The 24518-nt window shown below is 42.7% G+C and overlaps 2 protein-coding genes across 4 annotated transcripts in view; one reads left to right on the top strand and one right to left on the bottom strand.

Annotated features, from left to right (window-relative positions):
• The window catches only part of RNF13 (ring finger protein 13), a 44322-nt gene extending 30672 nt beyond the window's left edge, over nucleotides 1-13650 (top strand). For both annotated transcript variants that reach the window (XM_075098732.1, XM_075098733.1), the window contains exons 9-10: nucleotides 10339-10419; nucleotides 12188-13650. In XM_075098732.1, the coding sequence (XP_074954833.1) occupies nucleotides 10339-10419; nucleotides 12188-12552 (446 nt within the window). In that variant the 3' untranslated portion in view covers nucleotides 12553-13650. The remainder of the gene's footprint in view (nucleotides 1-10338; nucleotides 10420-12187) is intronic.
• Nucleotides 13651-18194: 4544 nt separating this feature from the next.
• PFN2 (profilin 2) lies at nucleotides 18195-24128 on the bottom strand. Of its 2 annotated transcripts, none has more exons than XM_075098734.1 (3): nucleotides 23787-24128; nucleotides 21991-22183; nucleotides 18195-20265 (listed from the first exon to the last, which is right to left on the bottom strand). In XM_075098734.1, exons 1-3 carry the CDS (start codon nucleotides 23916-23918, stop codon nucleotides 20168-20170), a joined length of 423 nt encoding a protein of 140 aa, XP_074954835.1. In that variant the 5' UTR covers nucleotides 23919-24128; the 3' UTR covers nucleotides 18195-20167. The 2 variants fall into 2 exon arrangements, with proteins under 2 accessions (XP_074954835.1, XP_074954837.1); XM_075098736.1 differs by having other exon boundaries at nucleotides 18195-19949.
• Between the last annotated feature and the right edge of the window lie 390 nt (nucleotides 24129-24518).

The raw sequence follows: 24518 nt of genomic DNA, 5'->3' as shown, positions 1-24518 counted from the left end.
TACCTTTGAATAATTCCACAGAATGCAACATATGCTATATCAAAATCTGTTTTCTACACTGTGAAGGAGTTTTGGGGCAGTTGTGTTGTGGTTCCTTACAAAAGGAATTACGTTTTGGTCATACAAAAGTCAGTGGGAGTTGATATCTTTAGTATGATGTCTTTAACAAAAGTGAATACAGCAAAAAAGACAAATCCATTTAACGTGCCCATAATTTGATCATTAGAAAATCTGAATATTGTGAAGAATAATACCTTAGAAAAAGTATAGGTTAGAAATTTAGTGAATTGGTATGTATTGTAGAATTTATTTTCAAAAATATATATTATTTCCAAGCTAGCTTAACTTTACACTAAATTGGGATCTAGGCCAAGACTGAGAAGATTTTTAGATCTTAACTGCAATGAAATTAGTGTAATCTCTCGCTCCTGTAAGAAAGAAAATAAGGTAAATTTAGTGAAGGTAGAGTGCTGTGAAAGAGATGTGTGGCGATGTCATTAAGAAATTAAAATGAATGACGCAATTTTTTTCTACATTGAGTGGTTAGACACCTGATCAAGAATCCAGAATTTGGGAGTTGCTATATCCACAAGACTTCTGAAAATTGAGCTGTTTGGTAAAGTGTTTAAGTGTGAAAAGAGCCTAAAGCATTTCAAATCTGTCTAAAGTAATGTGCACATGGAAAAAAGCCCCAAAATATGTGACAAATAATAAGTTGTAAGAGCATGTGTCACTTTAAGGAGTTACATGTTTTTAAGTATCGTGTACCAAATTTTTCTACACATATCCCTGCAGATTGATACGTATGATTGAGCAATAGTGAGAAACAGAAGCGTATCAATGCCTTTTAAAAATCTCTTCCAGAGTAAGTGCATTTCTGCAGTTTACTGTGTATTCCTAAATTGATTTTTTCCCCCTGCAAATGGGATTATAACTGATCTAATTACTGTTCATTGCTGACCCATCTGCTTGACTGCACAGTACAGTTACGGTCTAATAGAGAAAACAAGTCAAGGTCTACCAGAGTCTCGGCAATTTTGTTTTTGCATTTTTCATTGTTCACATGTATACATATATGTGGATGGGTAATTCGGAAAATATTCTGAAAATATTTTTTTATTTATATGTGCCAAGTAGTTAAAAGATAATTTTGCTTACTAAAGACTTTTCATACACAGTTTATTTAAGCAAGATACTTTATTTTGCAGCAGTTTCCATAACTTCCTTCCCCCCCTGCCCCTTTTTGATGGTCTGAGCCAGCTTCTAAAATACAGTAGCAGGTATTAGAGAGAAAGTCTGCAAAGTGCCCCTTATAAAAATTAAACCTTCTGTTCTTTGAGGCGCGTGAAACTAACTTGGAGACTAGTCAAGGAGGCTCCAGGATTCACAGGGAAATACAGTTCTCGGTGCTGAGGAGGGCTGGTATTTCTGGTCCCGGCTGCTGCATGGGCTTGCGTCCCTTCCCCAAGCCACAATGAGAAGAAGAATCTGGATAATAGAGTTAATTTGTATGATGACCTGCTGGAGAACTGTAGCAGATGGCCTGCAGTTGATGGATCCAGTGTGTGCAGGTGAAGCAGTTGGGCTATGGGCTTGTTGCAAATTACTGTGCAATGAAAGACAGGGCTGTGAAGACGTATATTTGCTGCAGTTAGCCAGTATGATCTTGGATAGGTCTGTAGCCTTCCTGTTTAAGAATTTTAGCATTGACCTTATTGAGAAAACTATCTGATTTACCTGGCCTAGAAATGGATGTGATGCTTTACTACTGTGCCATTTTTTGTGTGAATGTGGTGGTGTTTGTTTGCCAGGGGATGCCTTAGTGAGATAAGCCTGCTCAAGAGCAGAGTGCTGTCAGTTTTCAGGACTTTCTTACACATGTTGAATGACTATTGGGGAAAAAGACAGCTGTATTGGATTTTTTTTTCCTCTGAGATATGATGCCCTTGACAGTACTGACTGATAGTTAACACTCATTTCTATGTTGAACATGATAATAATGTACTGATTATAAATGATCCATAAAACATGGTTTGACTAACAGAAACAAGGGAGAGAAGGAAAGTCATAGCAAAATAGGAAGTAATTTTTAAAAAAACCTATAGCTGAAATAATTCACTGTTATTAGACAAAAACTTAATGAGTTTTCATCGGTGATGTATGTCTGGCAGTGATGGACTCCATTTAATCTCTGACCTCTCCTGCTTTCCCTTTATCTTTTCCAGTTGTTGTATAGTAACTATCAGGAAAACTGTGTTTATAAATGGTTCTCATGTCCACTGTGCTTGTTTTCTGAAATAGAAAATTACAATGGTGGTGTTTTCCAGTGGTGGTCATCAGCTTAGCCTCTTTGTTGAATAATATATATTAACAAAAATAACATGAACCACATTTCACAGACTTTCGGTGCCACTACAGAAACCTTTGGAATTTATCTTTTGGGAAATGATGAAAACTTGATTTTTATCACGGTTTTCTGTTCTTTGGAGAATAGACCTATGAACTGGGAGGTCTTGAGTTCCAACTTCTACTCTGATTATACTGCATGCCAAGATAAAATAATTACAATCTATGTCCACTTTCTTTTCCGTCTCTATAAGTAGGATTGAGAATATTTACTACTTTACAGTGCTCTTGTGGAAACGGAATACTTAATGTTGCAATGCTCTATCAATACTATGATTTTCTTTTTTTGGCATTAATATTCCTTTTATTGCTTTTCTGGTTTAAAAAAGATCTGTAATGAAAGCAGTGTAATTCATGCATATGTGCTAATCTCCATAATTTAGCTTTGCTTGATAGTGAAGCACATTGCAGATGTGCTCCCTCACTTATCTCTGCAGTCTTGCCTCCCTTCTTTTCTCCCTGTCAAAGCACTGGCTTTAGCAAACCTGTAATTTAAACAATTTGCTCTGTCTTTGTTAATTGTACCCATGCTGCTGGCTGGCTGGTTTATTTAGCGTTATCTCAATAATGCAGAAGTCGGGCATAGGTAACAGAAGATCTTACTGCATTAGAAGTCAGTCTATTATTACATAGGTGTGAATAGTTTTTAGCATCTGTCTTACACACTTACACCCACAAATACAGAAATCCTTTTAATAATGTGAAGAAGTCACCTAAGGATATTTTATGTGCCTTGGTTTCATATCTGCTATATAATTGAGTACTATTTAAAATATTTTGGGGGTTTTTTATGCCTTTGGAAGGGAGGAAGGTTATACGTTTTGGGTTTGTTTTGTTTTTTTTTTTTCTTCTAAAGGGGAAACATAAGACACAGGCAAAATATAGATTCAGTAGAAATTCTGTTGTAGCCATCATAAAATATGAGAAATCAAGTGTAATGAGAGGGCTCATTTTGTATTTCTTTGCTTATTTGGGGAGTTTAGGTTGCACAGGGAATACAAGAGCAAGCCTCATGAACGAGGCAAGAAAAGAATTGTATGCAAGTAGGACTCCCTTACCACCCTCCAAATGATATACCTGCTACCACAATGGATAGCCCTTCACATGTTATGTGTTCCTTCTATTTTCATCTCTAATAAATGCTAAGTTTCACTTTTGTGTGTAGTACTTTTGAAAGACTGAAGTCCTTAAACTCATATTAGCAGAAAAGCAACACATGACAGTCATGATCCTGTGTAAGATCCTATGCCATGTTTCCCACCCTGTAGAAGAGATTCTAGATAAACACCAGGTGTTTTATGTATTTTTAAAAGAATTGACAGCACTTTCAGAAAAGCCCAGGATAGAACTATTTCCATGAACATGCTTTATATTGAAATTTTTTAAGTCTACAGAATGTTAGTTTCTATAGACTTCAGAGAATTGTGTGCACAACACTCTGATTCTATACTAAAATAATTCTCTGAACTACAAAAATCAGTCTACCAGTGGTAATATATCACCGATATATCAGTGTATGATTTTGACTTTCTACATCATAATGGTATTTTGATATTGGAATGATGCAAGAGGCACCTGCTGATAATGCAGCTAAACACAAGTTCAGATAGATTTAACAGCTGCCCTATTGTTAATGAGTTGGCTCAGTTCTTAGCTCACTTTCATTAACATCTGAAAAAGAAGGCTTGCAAAAATCCTGAATCAAGGCAGAGGAGTACTTGCCTTCTATTCTGGTAATGTAGAATATAAGCTGTGTCCTTATTTAAAAGTTGAAGCTACAGTTATTTCTCTATGAATATATGAATACTATTAGGTGACTACTGTAATTCTTCAGTTTTTAATAATTTTTTAAATGAGAGTATTTAAACATGATCAAGACTAATGCAAGTTAAAGTTTTCTACAGACTAAATGGGAAAAACTGCGTCGCTGCATTTATTTGACAGTCTTCTGCATTTTGGAATTAAATGCTTAGGATCTGCATAGAAAGTTATTTTTCTCTGCAAAGTATATTGTTACACAGTTAATAAATCTTGGTCAAGTTGCTTTTTAGAACTTAAATCTTGAATTTTTAACGCTTGTGCTTTACTTATTCATGGTCTTATTCTGAACACAAAACTGAAAAATAGTACATATTTGCCTCTTTTCTGTCACTGAACAACTTCATTTTCCTGATTCTCTTTCCCTGAATACTGAGGTTGATGTAATACTTGAAATTTGAGCTGATGGTAGCAATTAATCTTTTGTGCCTCTACCTCACAGATGAGTCACTGGTGTTATTTTTGTTAGCTTTCTGCAGCTTCCTTGGAAAGCTCAGCTCCTTCGTTTCTGGTACACAGCTCTTAATTTCCTACTATGAATGACTTGGTCTCCTTACATGTACTAAACAGATACAGAACAACCATGCAGAGTTGTATCTGAAAACTAAATTTTCCTTTAAAAACTGACTTTAAATAGCTAATGTACCTAATTTTTGCCATCTGTAGAAAAGCAATACGTTTAGCAGCATGGTATCAAAACAGATTTTGAGCAGTTTCCAGAAATTCGCTCCTGCCATGTAGTTTCATAACAGTAAAGGGAAAGCTCTGCTACGTTTGAGCTTTTGTGTTGAAAGGACATCTCTTCTGAGTAATGCAAAATCTGCCTGCTCCCTTAATTTGCAAGCTTCTTAATAACCTAGGGTAAGCCAGTGACCCAAATGTGGGCCTGCTGTAGCTACACATTATCAAAATCTGTCCCATTATTTCTACCTTCTCCCCAGAACAACACTTTGACAACTTGTGTATTATATCAACTCTTGAAAAAGATTGGAGCATGAACTGTGGCTCTGATTGGTCCCCAGTTGATCTCAGTCTCATGTATGTAATCTGGACAGTAAAATGGGAATTGCTATGGGGGGGGGAAAATCTAAATTTGTGCTAAACAGCATTGTGTCAGAGATTACTGTGTGTGATTCATGTATGTTGAAAGGTGAATTAATATGTAAGAGATTCTTGTGGCTACTAACTGTAGCCCTAGCACATGTCAATCTTGTGTGCTTAAATATGACATCTCCAACATCAAACCTCAGAGTGGTGTGCAGCAATTAGGTTTTAGTGCAGCAGAGAGTCCATAAAAGACTTGATAGAAGTTTACTGGGCGAGGATTAAGGTGACACTGTGGAGAACGGGAATAGAGAACTTAGTTGTGAGGATGGCTGATGAGGTAACACTTGTGGGATGGACGGGGCTCAGGTTAGGTGGAATTTGGAAGGAAATGGAAGAGGTTGGAAGGAGATGGGGAAGGCTGCCCTGAGAGGTATTGGGAACAAGATATGCTATATCAACCCTTCTTTCACCTTGAGGTGACAAGATCACAGGGGCCTCATTTCTCTTAGAGGGGTTTCTGTCTTGCTGTATGCCTTTTCCCATTTGTATTTTTGTATATGAGAGAGTGAACCTATATACATACTGTTTCTGATGGGATCTGCAGCTCCTTACTTCCCTAGCTTCTCTGCTGTATGGTAAAACCCAGGATTTTGCTAGCCCTGAAGGTAGTGAAAAATGTAAACTGCTGAGCACTGTGAAAATGAGAAGCAACTGTGAAGATGGTACAAGTTGAACAGGCTGACTTAGTGGGCTAGGACTGCTATTACAAATACTTAGCCAAAATATGCAGAGAGAGTGACAGTTCTTTGGGGAAACACCCAGGATATTGCAGGCTGTATCTGGGGTGTCCATCCTTTGGGCAAAGTGGGCCATATAATCTTTTTTTCCTGAGGCACTATCATTGGTGCCTTTCCCTATCACAAAGTGTATAACTAGGATTCATGCACCCTAGCACCACATGTTGAGCAGATGACTGCCCTTATGATAGGATGTACAAATACGCATTGGATCATTTGACCACCAACTATCCAGTCCCTCAACCAAACATGTGTTTGTCAAGTGATAGAAAAACTTGCAATTTAGTCTGCTAGCACATGTGCTGCTAGCAGTGTGACAGGAAGGAATTAATATTTTTTCTGGTACACTGTAGTTTGGGCATCTAAAGAACACTTCATAGTCAGGAGAGTGTGCAGCCCTAGCAAGCCACTGCTTGTGAAGAGATGGTGCAATACTGGATGGTGTTAAGACACTAAGGTTCAGTTGTCTAAATAAAGTGCTAATGGCATAATGGGAGAAGTACCATCTGGAAATAATGAGTAGCAGCATTGGGTGTGTCTTAAGTTGCAAGAGGTGTACGAAAGAAGAGTTCACCAACTTTTGCAGATACAGTGGCTTTATGCACATGGCCAGAACTCTTCCAGCCTTGTCAGAGCTGAGCAGGTACTTGACCCAGCTCATGCCAATGCGAAGGATCCAAACAGTGACAAGGACCCTTTCACTGCTCAAATACCTCTCAGAGCTTTATCAGCTCATATAATGAAATACAGCACCTTACAAAATGCAATGTAGCTACCTCTTTATTTTAAAAGATGTACTTTGCACTACTCACCTTTAATAATATAGCCTAGTAATTGGCAGTCTTAGACAGGAAGCGGCGGATCTAGGTTCAGGTTCCTCCATTGTATTCTAGTATTAAGATGCCCATTTCCATCTCCTTCCAGATGCTATTCTCTGAGGAACTTCCTGTATCACATATCAGAAGCCTTGACCTAAAACTAGGTTTGAGGAAAGGGAGAGATTTGGCCTTTTACCATGATTACTTTCTGATGGTCCCGAAAGGCTGGTTCAGAATATCACTGTCCAATGGTCAAGTTTTCTTTTCACTTTCAACCTGATGATTCCTGGTCAGATGGTAGCTCGTTACTCTTCTCCCCCCCCCCATTTTATTTTTGTCTTCCCAGCTTCTTTCTCTTCTCTGTCCACGGTATTGCTCCTCTGTGTGGTTATCAAGAAAGCTGAATACCCTTTAAGCCTTTAGGTTGTTAGAGTAAAATTATCAGGCTGTCTTTTTTAATATTTTCTTGCATGATGATTTCTCTGTTATGTGATCATAATATCCTTTCTTTGTTTCTGTTTCGATTAATCTTTTGAGGATATGGGTGGCCACATTACAGATTCTTGAACAGTACTTACCACTTCTGGAAAGACTACTCTTCCTACTGTTGCATTTTTCTTTTTCCCAGTTTTATCACATTAGGAACACTGTAATGATTAATCAGCACACTCTATTTCTTCTCAATTGTTTATAACTGATGAAATCTCAGCTAAAAATTGCCAAGTACATAATCCCTAACTGGATGCACTTGCAAGTTACAGTAATGAATTTCATTCATGTACCATTATTCCAAACTTACATATTTTTCTGTGCTATCCCAGTTACCCTCTTGATGGTGCCTACTTAATTGTATCTTGTCAATGTATAATTGATATGCTCCTAGGTTTTGTATCAATATTGTTGCAAAGCAATTTTGTAAAAAGACAATACCTATAACTTTCCAACATCCCCAGTAGCTACTTTAATTTATTCAGCTCCCTGTACTAATCCTCGCTAATCTTACGGACTAGGAGCAAGCACTTTGCATGCAGAACTTTACTGAATGTTATACCAAAGTCCACATAGATAAGATGTGCCATATTTCTTATTTCTAGAAATCAGTTTGGAAAGACATTGCCTACTTTACTATGACTATGCTATATGTGATCCCGTTTTCTCCTTATTTATGTAGCTTATCATTCAGTAAGTGCCCTAATTTATGTTATGGGCCATACTGGAAAGGGCACTCTCCTCCCCTTCTGTTGAACTTGGATATATTTCATACATACAGAAGAGAATACTAGGTTCAGAGGGTCAAGGAAGGCACCAAAAGGTTCAAGACTTTCTGCCCTTGCCTGGAGAGAGACAGATGTCTTTGAATCCGTATGTGTTGAGGGAGGTTGTTAAATTTTAAACACATACCATGGATTTGCATTTGTTCTTTCACTGCTTTGTTCTGCTTTCTGCTGTTTCGTCTTTTGCCAACATCTCTAGGCTGTTCTCTTTACGGGTTTCTCCACCCCTTTGCCAACAAAAATACCTGCTGTATAATCATGAAAAGCATTATATATATATATATGAAACTGAAATTGCAAGAAATGTTGTTATTCAGGATATCATGCCACATTTGAAGAATTGGGCTAAAGAGCAAGTGCCTTGAACTATCTTGAGAAACACACATGCACACACATTGTGAATGCACCCATTTGTGGAATAAGTTTTGCTGAATTCCCTGAAGTTTTCTGGCTCCAGAGTTGTACCAAATGTTGGTAAGGCTGAAGTCTATTGGACTTAAGTTTCTGAAGCTAAGGGGACAAAAATGGAATAAGGTCAGCACTGGTAAGGCCACATCTGGTGTACTGTGTCCATTTCTAGGCTTCCTGTACAGGAGAGACATGGAGCTACTGGAGAGAGTCCAGTGAGAGGCCATGAAGATGATAGTGGTCTGGAGCATCTCTCCTGTGAGGAAAGGCTGAGAGACCTGGGACTGTTCAGCCTGGGGAAGAGAAGGCTCAGGGGGATCTCTCCAATGTGTATAAATACCTGAAGGGAGGATGCAAAAAAAATGGAGCCAGGCTCTTTCTGATGGTGTCCAGTGACAGGACAAGAAGTCTGTCTAAATATTGAATATTTATATTCAAGGAGGTACAGATTAGGGGGAAAAAGTTGACATTGAAAATTGTGGTATTTTACAACTTTGGTTGCAGTAACTTCATCTGTGAAAAGGGCTGTACTGGTTTTGGCTGGGATAGAGTTCATTTTCTTCATTGCAGCTGGTATGGGGCTCTGTTTTGGATTTGTGCTGGAAACAGTGTTGTTAACACCGGGATGTTTTTGTTACTGCTGAGCAGGGCTTACACAGAGTCAAGGCCTTTTCTGCCTCTCACCCCACCCCACCAGCGAGGGGCTGCGGGTGCACAAGGGGTTGGGAGGGGACACAGCTGGACAGCTAACCCCAACTGACCCAAGCGATATTCCACACCATGTCGTGCTCAGCAATAAAAGCTGGGGGGGAAGGAGGAGAAAGGAGGATGTTTGGAGTGATAGCATTGGTCTTCCCCAAGTCACCGTTGTGTGTGATGGAGCCCTGCTTTCCTGGAGATGGCTGAACACCTGCCTGCCGATGGGAAGGAGTGAATGAATTCCTTGTTTTGCTTTCCTTGTGTGCAAAGCTTTTGCTTTACCCATTAAACTGTCTTTATCCTAACCAGAGTTTTCTCACTGTTACTCTTCTGATTCTCTTCCCCATCCTGCTGGGGCAGAGCGAGTGAGTGGCTGGGTGAGGCTGAGCTGCCCACTGGGGTTAAACCACAACAAGGACATAAGCTGCTGGTGTAACTGCAAACTTAAGAGGGCCAGCATCTTCCAGGAAATTGGAAAGAAGCATTGGGATTGATGAAAGGACCATGTTGTAAAGCCCTTGATAAAACAAAACGGGAGTGAATTGACTTCTAAAGTTGTTTATATTTTGGTCATATAATGCATCACAACAGTGTACATAATGTCAATACTGTCAGTAATGTATATCTTATTTGTGAGGTTTGAATTACAAAGTAATGTAAACTTTCTCCTGTGACTAGACTATCATTCTTGATGATTATTCTGAGTTTTTTTACCCAGTTGTCTTTGTTGCTATTTTTCTGCTTAAGTTTTCTCAATAACTTATTAATGCCTCTATAGTAAAGTAAATCCTTTTATCTTTCTTTTAGTGAGAATCATAGAATATTGTAGACACAGCACTTCACACAGCTTAACGTTTTTATTAACTCAAAGGGAAAGTCAATGAGCTATACTCCTAATACGCAGAGAAATACAGCAGTCAGCTATGTAGCTTCAAAGAACCTGCCCCTTGTATGGACAGGGAAGAGGTTCTTCAGCCTGTGAAACTAACCAAGAGAACCTGTATGTATGTGTTTGAAAAGGTCTGTTGCAAATCTTTTCAAGTTAATCTGATTCTCAATTATGTGCTGTAGGAGATGAATATGATGTATGTGCCATTTGTCTGGATGAATATGAGGATGGAGACAAGCTCAGAATCCTTCCATGTTCTCATGGTAAGCAGCTGTATTTTAGGTTTGGTGTTTATATTAAAACAGCTCTCTAAAACCATGTTTAAAACCCACAGTGAGTATGTTTATTGCTTGATCTATAAAATCTATTCTTGATAATATGCAGGACTAAACATACAAATTGGGAAAAGAGCAAACTATTTTTTCACTTCTTAAAAGTAAAAAGGCTAGCATTCCCACTTTGTGTTTTTCTTTGGATACACACATGAAAGAAGATCTGGGCTTGACACTGTCCCATAAATGTCCATCTTTAATGTAGAAACACATTCCAGAGTTAGTTTTTATATTAAAAAAACCCAGGCTTTCACTTCCTCCAAGACAATTAAACCATAAAAGGTAGTTCAGGTTTTAGTGACAGAGATGCAGGTGAAGGGATGTAGTCTGTCCTGTAGCTCGAAGCCATATAGACCACTGCCTTGACTGCACTTGAAGTCAATGTTGTCAGTGCAAAAACTAGTGGAGATTTTTCCTGTGACAAGTTGTGCACTGTCTGAACAGTCTTTCTCAGATACAGCAAATGATGTATCTAGTAGCCACATATGTATCTATCCACAAGACAAGACGGTTCTTAACTGCATGCAAGTACGAGAAGCATTTTAAGAGCTTATATCTGGAAATCTGGAAGAGGCCTGGGCCCAAAAGTGTCTCTAAATTTTAGACACTTTTATCAAAAAAAAGCTGTGTAAAACCTATCAAGAAAGATATTCATTCATCCTTCCTAGCTTGAGACCCTGTCTCCACCTCTAAGTCCATTAACTATGTTACAGCCATTTTGACTGGGTGCTGTTCTACCCAGCTTTTCATTAAATTCCTGCTCTGACCAGGCACTGCAACAGCAAATACCACATCACTGAGAGATTTAAAAAAAGAGGCAGCTGATGTTAAACCTTTACATCAATTGTGAACACAGGAGATGACAGAGTGAGCTTTGTAGATCCTCAGCTATAAAAAACAATTTCAAAACAGGCTGACAAATGCAGTTCCCAGAGGAGAAAAAACAGATCCATAGCATCTGTCCCAGCTAGGGACTGCAAAGTTAACTAAACCTGATCACCAATATCAAAGATTGCTGACAAATTTAAAAACAACAAAAAAAAAACCCCAACAAAACCAAAAACCCAAACCCACCACTGTCAGTTCTCATGGAGAACATGCTATGAACGAGCTTGAACAGGTACTAAACACAACATGCCTGCCCTTGTAAATCTTACTCTTTGCCAGATAGAATTCTGTTAATAAGCAGAGCTAAGTTTTTAGTATCATAAGACACTTTCAAACACATTTTTTAAACAAGGCCAGTATAGTTGCAGTGCCAACTGTAGACCTAATTCAAAATCTGCAAAATCAGGTGGTAATTTCATTTATTAACAAGGTGCTTTGATACATCTTGGTGGGTTAGAGGCATTATAATGATAATGACAATGGGCATGCCTGCTGCAAGGTGGGTATAATTCCTCAAGAAGCTTTTAAAGTTGATTTTATCAAACGTGGCCCATTGCAGGACTGCTCTCAGATTCATTCAGTAGAGGAAATGGGTATTCATTGCATATATCCATATGGCTGAGATCCTAATCTATTAGGTGTTTTGTACGTGAGGTTAGACAGTCTACGTGCCAACAAACTTGTGACTAAAGTTCTCTGTATGAGTTAAATTCTAAAATTCTCCTGTGTTACTAAACCTAAATACAATTTAGCAGGTTTCCTCATCCTTTTCACTTAAATAATGATGTACTTGTATTTTGTTTTCTAACAGCATATCACTGCAAGTGTGTGGACCCGTGGCTGACAAAAACAAAAAAAACATGTCCTGTATGTAAGCAGAAAGTGGTCCCTTCTCAGGGGGACTCTGACTCTGAAACAGACAGTAGCCAAGAAGAGAACGAAGTGTCTGAAAATACTCCTTTGCTTAGACCATTAGCCTCAGTTAGTACTCAGTCATTTGGGGCTCTGTCGGAATCTCATTCCCATCAGAACATGACCGAGTCCTCAGAGTATGAGGAAGATGACAATGACAATATTGATAGCAGTGATGCAGAAAATGGAATGAATGAAGAAAGCGTAGTGGTCCAACTACAGCCCAATGATGAAAGGGAGTACAGAGTGTCAAATACTGTTTGAGACCACTAATGAATAGTGTATGAACAAAAGAGTTCTTAAGGCTATCCTTTACAAACCTTTACTTAGGGAATATATTTTAATCTGTAATCTATTTGGTTTCTTCAGTAGGAGCAGCAGTTCATGTAGTAGTACTATGGTTAAATCATTACAGATAGATTTATTTTTGATTCAGGTATTCAGTCACATGTTCTGTCTTCTCAAAATGAACAGTTTAACTGGACTTCACGATGCTAATGAATAATGTTAATAGTTTATATCCATACAAATATCACACAAACTCTAAATGTATCTTGTTGAAATGGGATTTATCTGGAAGTAATTTTTTTCCATTTTGTAGCTACACCTGGGTCATACTGATAGCAATATTTATTACATGTATGTGTTACTCCTTAAGCCCAACAAAAACTATTTGCATGTTTGTGTAGAGTTTTCCTAAAAACTGTCACCACTACTGAAAGAAAAATGTAAACAGATCAATATTCTATATGCTGGTTTATCAAAACAAAGCAGAAGAAATTCCCCTTTTATCTCAAAGCAGTGATTCCACATAATCCTTTGGAGTTTGCCACGGTAGCTGAGTTTAGGCAGTTCCATCGAGCAATTCCTAGATAAGGAAACTTAGAATATATGTTTAGTTTTGAGCAATTCACAAGGTAAGATCCACCATAAACACCGTTGTCCCTACTTGCTACTATGATGTAGTCTGGTTTCCAGTGCTTATGTGAGAGTTTGGGGGGAGGAGGGGAGGTGACCAAAACAGAATTTATTCCGCATAGAAAAATAATTGTAGGTAAGTATTCTATTGATCCTCAACTCATATACCTCTTACTAAAGAGCATTTTATGCTGCATTAGTCTGCTAAACTATGTATATAGAAATTTGTTCTTTTCAAATACCTGATTTGAAAACAAGTGCTTAACTGTTTAACAGAACTCAGTACTTACCAGTGTATCATGAAAAAAGTAAATGCTATATAATACCTCTGTAACTATGTAGAAAGTAAAAACATACATATAATCAAAACGCAGAGATTTTTTTTATACGGCCTTGAATAAGGAAAGCTTGAAAGAATGTTAATAAACATGTTTTCCACTTTAAGTATCGAGGAATTTATTGAGCTCTTGCATTACTTGCATTCATTGTGTCCTCTTCTACGTTACTGAGGTTGAAGTATTTTTAAAGATCCCTTTGTAAACATTAACCTACTGTGCTGCATATCACAGTGCAAAGTGCTGTACTGACCAGCACCATATGCAGGAGGACTGAGTTACGTAGAAAACCTTCATTTTTCTTCACTTTTAGTTTGAGGAGAAGCTTGAATCAGTCTGGGTCTGCACATGTAACTTGTATGGGGGAGAGGGAAGGAAGACCAGAGCGCTCCTGGTATTTCCTGCCCACCTGCCAACACCTTTAGAGCTGCAGTCTGTGAGCCCAAGTTCTGGAAGTCAGAAAACACCAATCCCTGGACTGAGGCAGTAATAGGTGAGATGCTTCCATTTGTTATTTCTGACCTAATACACAGTGCAGCTACGCCCTCCATGCTTCAGCCTGGCACTGGAAATCAATTCTCTGGGACTGGCTAAGAGAGAGAAAGTTTATTTTGCAGAATGAGGCATAGTAAAAGGATAATAATGAAAGAATGATTCATCTTCAAACCACTGCCACCAGCAATCCATGGGGTTAATGACAAACAATGTATTACTAGATTTTCACTATGTAAAATTCCACTTCAGCTTGCATATGTCTAGTCCAAATGTGAAAACTGATTTCTGAAAACTTTCTAAGCTGAAAGATGTTTCTTCAGATAGGTTCCTGCTGTTCATATGTTATGAGTGCCTGTGTTTACTCATAATTGGATTTCAGGCACCCCAAAACCTGAAGAGATCCAGAACCATGAACTGAAGTAAACTTTATAATGTGCTGTATGTAACTCTGGTTAGAGTACTTGCTGCAATGACAAAAACTGAAACTACACACTCTATCAGTTTCTCACCTGCTATTCTCCATGCTATACCGAGAAAATGCATGCAGCAAAGGATATACTGTTTCCATCCCAAGTATACTGTATGGTTTTTAAAAAACTGTTCCATTTTCTGAATTTCCTAATGGTATTAATGTAAATTTTATTTCAGCAGGCCTTGGTAGTAAATATTGTAGTGATACTTCCCCTGCCATACCTCCCTTGTGCCACAGATAGAGTTTACTTGTCAGTTGCCTTTGTTGGTGAGAATGAAAATAAAAATTAAAGAAGAAATACCACTTTATTATTAGAAATACTTCGGAATGTTAGGCATCTCTTAGCATTTCTATGTAGGAATTGTATATTTCAGTAAAACTTGCTCGATGAATCTTCTGTCTCAAAAAGGTGTGGCCCACAGGAAAAGATAAATAGGGATTTTTCTTTAGGCTATGACCGACTACGTTATCCATGTGAAGCAGCACCGTTTCCTCACCATACGCCACGAACAGCTGGCTCCCAAGTTTTTTTACTTACATGAAGCCCATCAATCTAACTTCAGTGTTGAGCTATCTTTGAGAATAGGATGTTGGTGCTTTCAAGAGGTTCACATTTGATTGCCTAGTTGAAAAAAAAGTCTTCTAATAATTAGCTGTAACTACTGTCTGAAGGTGGAAGTATTTCACAGGACCTCTGAAGCATATCACCTCTGCAAAAACCAGCAGAGGTATCCTTGGCAGTTACCACAAAATAGTATTTGTATGACCAGTGTAACTAGCTGCTCACAACACAAGCTCGCACCAAACCTGGCGTTGCATAATGAGAACAAACTACTTGGAAGGGGAGCCAAAAGAGGATAGGAATTAAAACTTGCCCTTGAAGGGGGAGGTAAGCTTTAATTTGTTGGGTGTGGGATGGGAAGAATCCAGTAAAAAGTGACTGGAAGAAAGTGGTGGGTCTGACAAGTGTTTTTCTTGACAGGTCAGCAATCAAGGAATGGAGATTTAAATAGCAAAACAACTCTCCTCACACACACCCTCGACAGTGCACAATGTTGGGAGAGTTCCAGGGCCAGTGTTTGAACAAACAGTAATAATAGGTAGCTACATGCAAAATAATACCATTAATATTAAAAATGTCTAAAAATGGCAGTGCTGTCAGCAGTTCAGAATAGTGAGATGCTTCTACTGGATTCTAACAGAATTCTAAACATGTTCATTATAAAAGTAAGACCCTCTGAAAGGCTAACTAATAAGGACTGGTATAATTAAAATCTGTCTGTGAATTACGGTGCAGAGAAAAAGCTCACTGACAATTAACTGCATAAATGTATTTCAGAGAAAGCGAGGGACTGATGAGGATGGCCTGGAAGTCAGCATTGAGTGCTGCGCTTATGTGCTTTACAAGTTTACCATCTTGCAGTGTGTGCCATGCCATCTGAGAGGCATAAGTAATTGGGGATAGAAGTAAGCCTTCAGGAAGTGAAGCAATTCAGTCAGTAGGGAATTATATTCCTCGGTTTGAAGAGAGGCTGAGCAACTTGAGAACTAACCTTAAAAACACTTGAAGCAATTCTGTGTCTTCTCTATATTGCTCTTAGTTTACGGATCTTTCCTACTCCTTTCCCTTCTATTTTAAAAATGTTTTTTTTTTTTTAAACACTCATCTAAGTTCTGTTCTAATGTCAGTTCTCTTCTTTTACCCAAGCCTTGAATAAAAACATATGCTACAAAAGAAAAAGGGCGGGTGGGGAAGGGCAGGGCAGGACAGGTGCTTAGCTTCCTTAGGGTTGGGAACTGCTGACGTAAGGAAAGATGCAATACTTCTAAAGCATATGAGCAATCAGAGAGCTTTTTTTATAAAATGGCAGGCATTGTAAACCATGGTGAATGAGTTTGGGAGTTTGAGAGTTCTGCTGGAAGTTGAAGAGCTGGCAGCTATTGCAGGCAGCTGTGTGCAAGTGAGATTTCTAAAAGCCTGTGTTTTTCATGGACTAGCAAGAGGGTAAAAAAGGAACCAACCATGAGCACAAAACCCAGAACTATACCGGTCAGGCATCTTCACTGCCACGACGTATGAATCGTTTTACTAAATCAAGTGGTAAAGTTGTGAGAGGGGTACAGCCTGATAAGCTCTGTGACCGCTGGAGTGGTTGGAACAGTACCGAGTGATGCAACATGGGCTGCAGGCGGAAGCCTAAGCAGCGCAACCCTGCCCGGCGCAAGAGGGTCAGTGATAAAAACAGTTACTCACATGGAACTTTGTAATGGCTGAGATAAGGTGTTTCACTGTATCTCTTCTACTACCTTTTAGTAAGGAAAAAGGTCACCATTGAGTGTTCAAACTTTTAGCACAGGGAAGTAACCCTTTGCATTTAAATTGTCTTCATCTGGAAAGGGGAGTTAAATGTAAAATTTGTTGTGAGTCCAGGTTATTAAATAATGGTATTTTAGGTAGACCCTAGCAAACTGGGTGCACAGCACCATTCTGCTATGGAAATTCAACTTGAAAAGTAATTTGAGCAACACCTAATTATTACTAAAAAAAAGTATACAGGTGCCATACAGACAGCCCCTGCAGACACCTGCTCGGGAGAGGGGAATTGATCAGGAAGGCACAATGTTAAATAAGGAATGGGATGAGAACTACTTGGTGTGCACTGCTAATAGCTATTCCTGCTTCTGAGACACCATTACGGTGAATTTCAGCTATGGCCTTATTAGGGAGGAGCTTTGGGGATGGACACACAACCCTCCAACCGGGGGGGAGGGGGGGAAATCCTCCCAGTCAGAATGCCAGTGCAATTTTAAATTGGGTCCAGACAAGGTTTAGATATAGAGCAAAACATAACCAAAAGGAGAAATGAGAGGTTTGCACTCTCTGTACTAGTTACTACTGCATGTAAACTTGCTTAGGGATAAGGGCTCGTTCCAGTCTGTTCTAACTTTAGCACTAAGCAGGCAGATACAGTTCAGCCACTGAGCATCTCAAGTAGTTGGAGGAGAGAAACACTTCATATACAAAGGTTCTAGTGCCAAGCAAAGGAGTGGGTGCAACACTTCCCCTGAAGATGAAGACCAAGACATAGGGGACAATAGGGGAGAACAAAGGCATTTCAATGGTAATGCCCAAGCAGCGTGGAACTGGGTAACTTGGCATTGTCAGGGCAGAGAAAAGTCTAGCCTTAGCTCAAGGTTAACCTCCTGTCATTTGGGCTTTTCTTTCCCTGCCCACCCCCAAGCCCCCATTGTTTGCTATCCAGTGCTGTTCAAAAAGCACCTGTTAACAGGGCCTGCTTTCAGAGTACTTGGGAAGCAGAGGTACCAAAAGCCAGGTAGAATTCTTTTGGGAGGACAGCATGTTTTTACCCTAGTGAACAGATCATGCAGCTAAGATCTCCTGCAGCTTCTGTTTCAGGGACTGCATATTGGGTATTCACATGGCAGAGCGAAACCCCTTGCCACGGAGCCAGATAAATGTGGAGTTAAGTGATGAGAAATCACCTCCTAATTTAAGATCAACCCCAAAGACTGCCTGGCCTTTGACTAAAGTTATATTATACTATTGCTGTCTTAGAAACTGCACTTACATCTAGTTCATATCTAGTATTAGTGTAGTCAGCCATGCAATGAAGAAGGGCCTCAGACAACTCCTGTGGGTAGGGAAAAAATTACAAACAGTCTGATTTTGTTTGGTTGGAATAAATTTATTTCATCTGTCTGTAAACAAGGTGTTTTTAATAGTTATGGCATTTTTTGAAATGCATATTAAATCAGATGAGTTAGACTGTATCCCAGATGTAACAAAGTGCAGGGAAAGAAATGGACAAATCAGCAACAAGAATTTGTTTAAATCTGTACATTATCCACAAGGCCCAACAATAGAAGCAAATACTAGAATGTCCCTAAAGTAGTGCCATTCGAAAGAAACCCTCGTAGTCAGTTAAAATCCATCTCACAATAGCAACAGTTCATTTTTTTTTTAAACAATAGTATGGCACAGAATACATATTAAAAAATTCATCACAAGACAGCCAAGTCAGTTATTCCAACCAATACCATCTCCCATTTATTCTTTTGTATACAGAGTTCTGCAGTTCTCTTTAAATGGACATACAGGTTAGTACCGTGCCTGAACTGAGAGTTTGGTTACAGACATTTCAGATGACTAGTGCACAAGGCAGTTCACTCCGTAATTTCTGCAGCAAGGGTGTGACAGGCCAAATGAAGATTTTGAATTCGAAATGGCATCGTTTTGACAGTTTAGCTTTCAAACTACCAACCTTCATCCAAACAGTGGCTTCAGAGCAGCAGAACTCTTTTACCAGTAAGTGATCTGGCAGAAAGACTGGAGTCAGTCAGAGCTCCCAGTATAGCTGAAGGTGGCAGTTTTGCACAATGACACTGCAGTTTCATATTAAAAAACAACAACAAAAAAAACCAACCCACGACCCCAAGCTGCAAATTAAAATTGGTCCTATGAAAAACTGAAACCAGACACACTCCAGATGGTTAAGTTGGGATATCTAATGTCCATAATGGCATCCTTTTACAATTCAACTACAGAACAGGAGCTGGCAAAAAAAAAAAAAAAAAAAGTGCCTGAGCTATTGCAATGATGGAATGTCTCTGGGGATTCGTTCGGGATGGTGGTTTTAAGGTCATGGGAGGAAGTGCATCTGTACCCTTTCATAGTTTTGTGATTGCACTTGTTAAGCAGTACAAGCTTCAGACATCGTGAAGAAAAAATAAGAGACTTAAGCCTGCAGAGAAGTGCAACAACAAAACTAACATTAACGTTAATAGCTTTTGAGTGGCAAATTGGTTAAACAAACCAGGCACTATAAAAATGGGTGTAAGCAAACAAATGTGGATTTACAAAAAAGAAAAAAAAAGAGGGACAGAAGTAAAGATATGCATGCACTTTTTTCCTCCCAACCGTGCTCTATGAAAGGAAGACTAGTGAGCTGTGTAATTGCTCAAAGTGCTGAAGAGGCATTGATCAAATTAGATTGTACAATCGGCACCTTGTTTAGTATTTAAGTTGGTTTTAGTTGTCAGTATCACACTAATTGCTAAGACAAAGCAAAGCCTACACTTGGTGTATTCCCCTCCCAAGTTTTTCAAGGTATCATGCATATCATCTTTGTGGTGCAATAATGGTGCCAGATATGGGACTTGGTTACATACAGTGGTTAACATATAAATGAACAAAGGGTAACTGGAATTATGACATTAGGAAATGGGTAAATAAAAAACACAAACTACCATCTACAGTCTGGTAGCACTGAACACAACTGGGTGGTGGTGAAGACAGTTGCTAGGTGGATGGGGAGAGGCTGCTTAGACGTCAGACCTCCTCAGGTATAAAGCCAGTTCATATGCTTTCTTGTTGAGTGTCCCTCCATGGACACCTTCCTTTCCCATGACTATAACCAATGCTGGAGTACACAAGGAAACAAAACAGAAATTAACAGAATTAAAGAAAAAAAAAAACCAAAACACCTTTCCCCACCAACAAAGGGATACAAAGGAGACACAGGTTCATACCCCATCACCCTGCATTGCTAATAAAGTTTCCAGAATGTAAGGTTTAAAGCTCACCGCCAGGAAAGTTTAATAGCAATCTTCCCCTAATACTTAACAGTCTGCCTAGCAACTAGAACCCAGAGTCTCTCAAGTATTTTGCCATTGAGTATGCCTTCTTATTCAATCCGCCTCCATGGACCCCTTCTTTGCCCATTACAAAGACCAAGACTGAAAGAGAAAAGAAAAAAAGTTTTAAAAAGAGTGTGTTAGACAAGAAAATAATGCAAGTTTTAGGCAGTGCAATAAACACTCAAATATAAGATTTAGTATTTGGGTATTAAGCTAGTTTAACAGGAGTTTTGTAAAAATACAGATGTAGACAAGGCTGGGAGAAGGCATGAGTTATCCTCAGGGATTTTACATAACCATGTAACTCATAAGAGTTCACTGGTAAAAAAAATGCCACCATCTCAAAAAAGCATCATGGTGCCTCTCCACCATCAGCACCATCCATCATCACCCAGCAAAGAAACCCTGGCTGCGTCTTAAAAAAAACAGGGAAAAAGAAGCGTTGTCAGGGACAAAAGTAGTAGTCTAGGTAGAAAAACTGTGACTCTGAAGAGCAGAAGAGGGAGTATTCTTACATTCTTATGGGTAGCGGTCACTACTGGTGTTTGGAACCAGAGCAACTGCCTTGATACTACCAAAAAAACCCCATGGGGTCAGACTCGGGCTAAGACTTTCCATGCAACAATACAACTATAAAACACGATTTTTGCAGAAGACATAACGCAGGGAAGATTTTAATGCTGACCCTCTCTCTAATCCCACAATTTTGGTGAAGTGTCCTAACCGTCTTGTGAACAAGAACATCCTAAGGCTCCTAAACCAGTAAACACCACTTGTGTGTTGCCAGCAGATGTCACCCGCAGGTACAAAGACACAATAAGTGCCGTGCTTCCACAAGCACAGTAATTGTTTCCCAAGCCAGGAATACTGTAATTGGAAATACTGCAGTCAGCCTACCTACAGGTGATTGTACATCTACATAGCAATTTGCTCACAAAAAGCTTAAGACAGATGGGCCTCCTTGGCGTTTCACAATTTGCATCAGAGTCAGAACTCCGTTTGTTTCACTTCAGTGCTGCAAACATCCTGCCTGTATCACTGCCAGCTGGCTTTAGCCTATAGAGAAATTTTGCTCTAGTTTTGGTTTTATACTTACAAGCAAAAAGCCATTGGTCACCCATTGGTTCTACAGCCAGCCAAAAAATGCTAGGCCAGGTATTCTGAACACAAGGTGTACAGTATTTTGAGGCACATTTTCTACATCCAAACCTAGTGCCTTCCCTGTAATATGTTTTACTAGAAGTTAAACGAGGAGCACCAGAGTAGGCATACTAACATAAAGCAAGTTTCTCAGTGATACCAAATTGGATGGGCTTTTTTGCCTGAAGACAGACTTCGGAGAGCTCAATAAGAAGTGCAAGAAGTGTTAGTGTAAAACTTGTTAAAAGGCAAGTAGGAGTAGCTCGTACAAGGAATTCACATCTTTGCAGAATAAACTTTTTTGAGAAGTTTCGAACAAAAAAGCTAGTTTTGCTACCAATCATTAACAGAGCCCTACCATACGCTTCAGATACCAAGTTATCGTATACTTGGCAAGCTTACTTCAAGCTAGATCCTGCTCTTTCCTGCTTGTCAGAGATTGGGATCTGTTTAACCATTTCACAGCCTAGCACCCAGCTGCAAACACAGGTGGGAACAGGGACAAGTGTTGATTCCCAGGCAGAAATCTAGTCTGTCAGCCAGACCACTGCCATCCACCCCCCTTGCATCACTTCCTGAAATTACCTATTAAATACAGGAGTTTGGTTTTCTTAATAGCTGGAGTCTATGCTTAGGGTCACACTCTTAATTCAGTGATCTGAAAGCAAAGAAAATCATGCTTACCTCGGCCAGCTCTGCCTACAGCAACATTGTATGTTGGCTCACCACCTTGACTCTTTGTCCTGATGTCCATTGTGCAGTCACCATCAACATACAGGCTATCTCTGATCACAGAGCACTTCTTTGCACCAAGGGTCAGACCATTGGTGAAGAAACCCTCTCGGTCTTTTCCTACAATCATATCTATTTCTACTGGCTGTCAAAGAAAAAAGTCCAGAGTTAGCACGGCAGTATTTTATTGTTTAATTTCCACTTAGAAAGCGTCCTGTCTTGTGCTGAGAGGATGAGACAGTAAATTTCACCTTGCTCCCACCAGGAAGTGCTCCAGAATACACAGGGCTTTGTTAGTCACAGTTTAGATTGCACTGGTTTATGGCCGCTGTAAGCAGTGGAACCGCTGCCTGGGAATACTTAACAGCCCAAGTCCGCAGTACTCCTCGGATCCAAGTTCTCATTAAAGGAGGTACTGCTCGACTGAGGCCAGTTACACACTGGATATATGCGTCTGGGTGACTGAACACACCAGCTTAGGCGCTAACTTTGCAGAACCGAAAACCCTGCCAGCACCTGTCCCCTAAAGATCAGCTCAGATGCCACCCGGCTGCATCTGCCTGTACCGAGGGGGCACTGCCTCGGCCCTCGCAGAGCAGCTGCGGCGGCGGGCCCCGCAGGGCTGGGGGCACCTCCCGGCAGGCGGTGGCCAAGCCACCCTCTGCAGCAGCAGCAGCGCGCCCCTCCGCCGCACCGCACCGCAGTGGCGGCGGGCCTAGTCCTGTGGCGGCGGGCGGGCCGCGCCGCCATCCATCCCCGCCTGAGGGGGAGCACAAGGGCCCGGGCGGGGAGCGCGGGGGTCGGGCGGGGGTCGGGCGGGGGTCGGGCGGGGGGCGGGCGGCGGCGGGCCCGGCCGCGACGCGGCGGCCTCAAAGTGCAGCGTCACGGCGGGCCCGCCCGCCCCAGTCATGGCCCGGCCTGGCCCTGCGCGGCCGCAGGTCCGCCCGCCCACCCCTCCGCGGGCCCTGCCCGGCCCCGCTCTGCCCCAGCACCGGGACCGGGGCCGCGCCCGGGGTGGGGCGCGGCGCGGCGCTGGCCGGAGGGTCGGCCGGGGCAGGCCGCCCCGCACGGCCCTTATGTAAGGGCGGCGCGAGTTCCGCAGCGTCGGGCGAGTGGCGGGATCAGGGCCGGCGCGAGCGGGGCGGCGACGGGGGCGAAAGACGGGCAGGGGCGGGGGAGGGGAAGGGAGGGAGGAATCAATGGCAGTGCGCCATCTTGGCGGTGAAAAACATGGAGCCAGCGGCGAGGTGGGCATTCACGAACGCCTCCTACGCCGCGCACGTAAGCCTCGCCGCAGCGCCGGGCCCGGGCGCGGGCGGCCCTACGCAAGCCCCGCCGCGCACGCCCCGCGCGGCCTCTCCCGCCGCCTCCCGCGGCCCCCGCGCGACGGCACCGGGGGCCCCACGGGCGGGCCCCGCCGCATCGGGCCGCAGCCGCGGCCCCCGCCCCCGCTGCCGGGAAGGGCCCCCGCTCCCGCAGCGGCGCCGCCGGCAGCCGCAGACAATAAGGCAGCGCGGCCGGCCTGGCCCCCTCGGCGGGGCGGGCTCGCTCCCCCGCCGACAGGCCTGCCGCCCCCTTCTCCCGCCACCACGCAAGGTGCCCCCATCCCCAGGGCGCCGCCGCCTCGCCCGGCCAATAACGGCCGCGCCGCGCTCCCGCGGGGCCGAACCGGCGCCGCAGGCGGGCTCGCCCTTCCCCACTTCCCCCCCCCCCCCCCCCGCCGCCGCCGCCGCCGCCGCCGCCCTCACCGTGATGCTCTGGAAGATGCCGCCGGCCGTAGCTGCCCAGACGTACTTGGCGTCGCAGTAGCCCACAATGGCGGCCTCCTGGCAGCAGCCATCGCACATCAGGTTGTCCACGTAGCTCTGCCAGCCGGCCATCTTCGCGCGGGCGGCGGTGGGGGCGAGCGGGGCGGGCGGCGAGGCGCGGGCCGGGCGGCGGGCGGCGGGGCTGGACGAGGCGGTCCCGTCCCTCTCTCCTCTCTCTCTCGCCTCTCCCTCCTCGACGGCGGAGCGGAGCCGAGCGCTGCAGCGAGCGGCGCGGCCCAGCCCAGCCCTCCGCGCTGCCGGCGCCGAGGGGCGGAGGGGAGGAGGGGCGCGGCCCGGCACCGCCCCCCGCGCCGCCCGGCGCGGCGCGGCCGAGGGGGTGGGAACGGAGGGTTTCGCCGGGCGGAGGAGCGCGGTGCGGGCGGCGAGGCGAGGCGGGAGGCGTCGGGGTGCCGGTCCCGACCGGCCCGCGGCAGGCGGGCAGGGGGGTACGGTGGGCCCGGGGTCTGCTGCGGGGCCGGCGGGAGGGGAGAGCGAGCCGGCTCGGATCCGCCGGGGGAAGGGGCGCGGCGGAGCTGGGCGGTTCGTGCGCCCCCGCTGCGGCACGGCCGGCCGCCCTCAGCCCCCCACCCCGGCCCGCCGCCCCGCCCGGTGCCTCTGCCCGCAGCACCGAGAGCGGCCGGGGCGGCGGTGAGGGTGAGTACCGGCTGCGCG

Source organism: Phalacrocorax aristotelis, chromosome 7 (genome assembly GCF_949628215.1).
Source record: "Phalacrocorax aristotelis chromosome 7, bGulAri2.1, whole genome shotgun sequence".
Lineage (NCBI taxonomy): Eukaryota > Metazoa > Chordata > Aves > Suliformes > Phalacrocoracidae > Phalacrocorax > Phalacrocorax aristotelis.
Note: the sequence above shows the minus strand (reverse complement) of the source record. Positions and strands in the feature narration are given on the sequence as shown.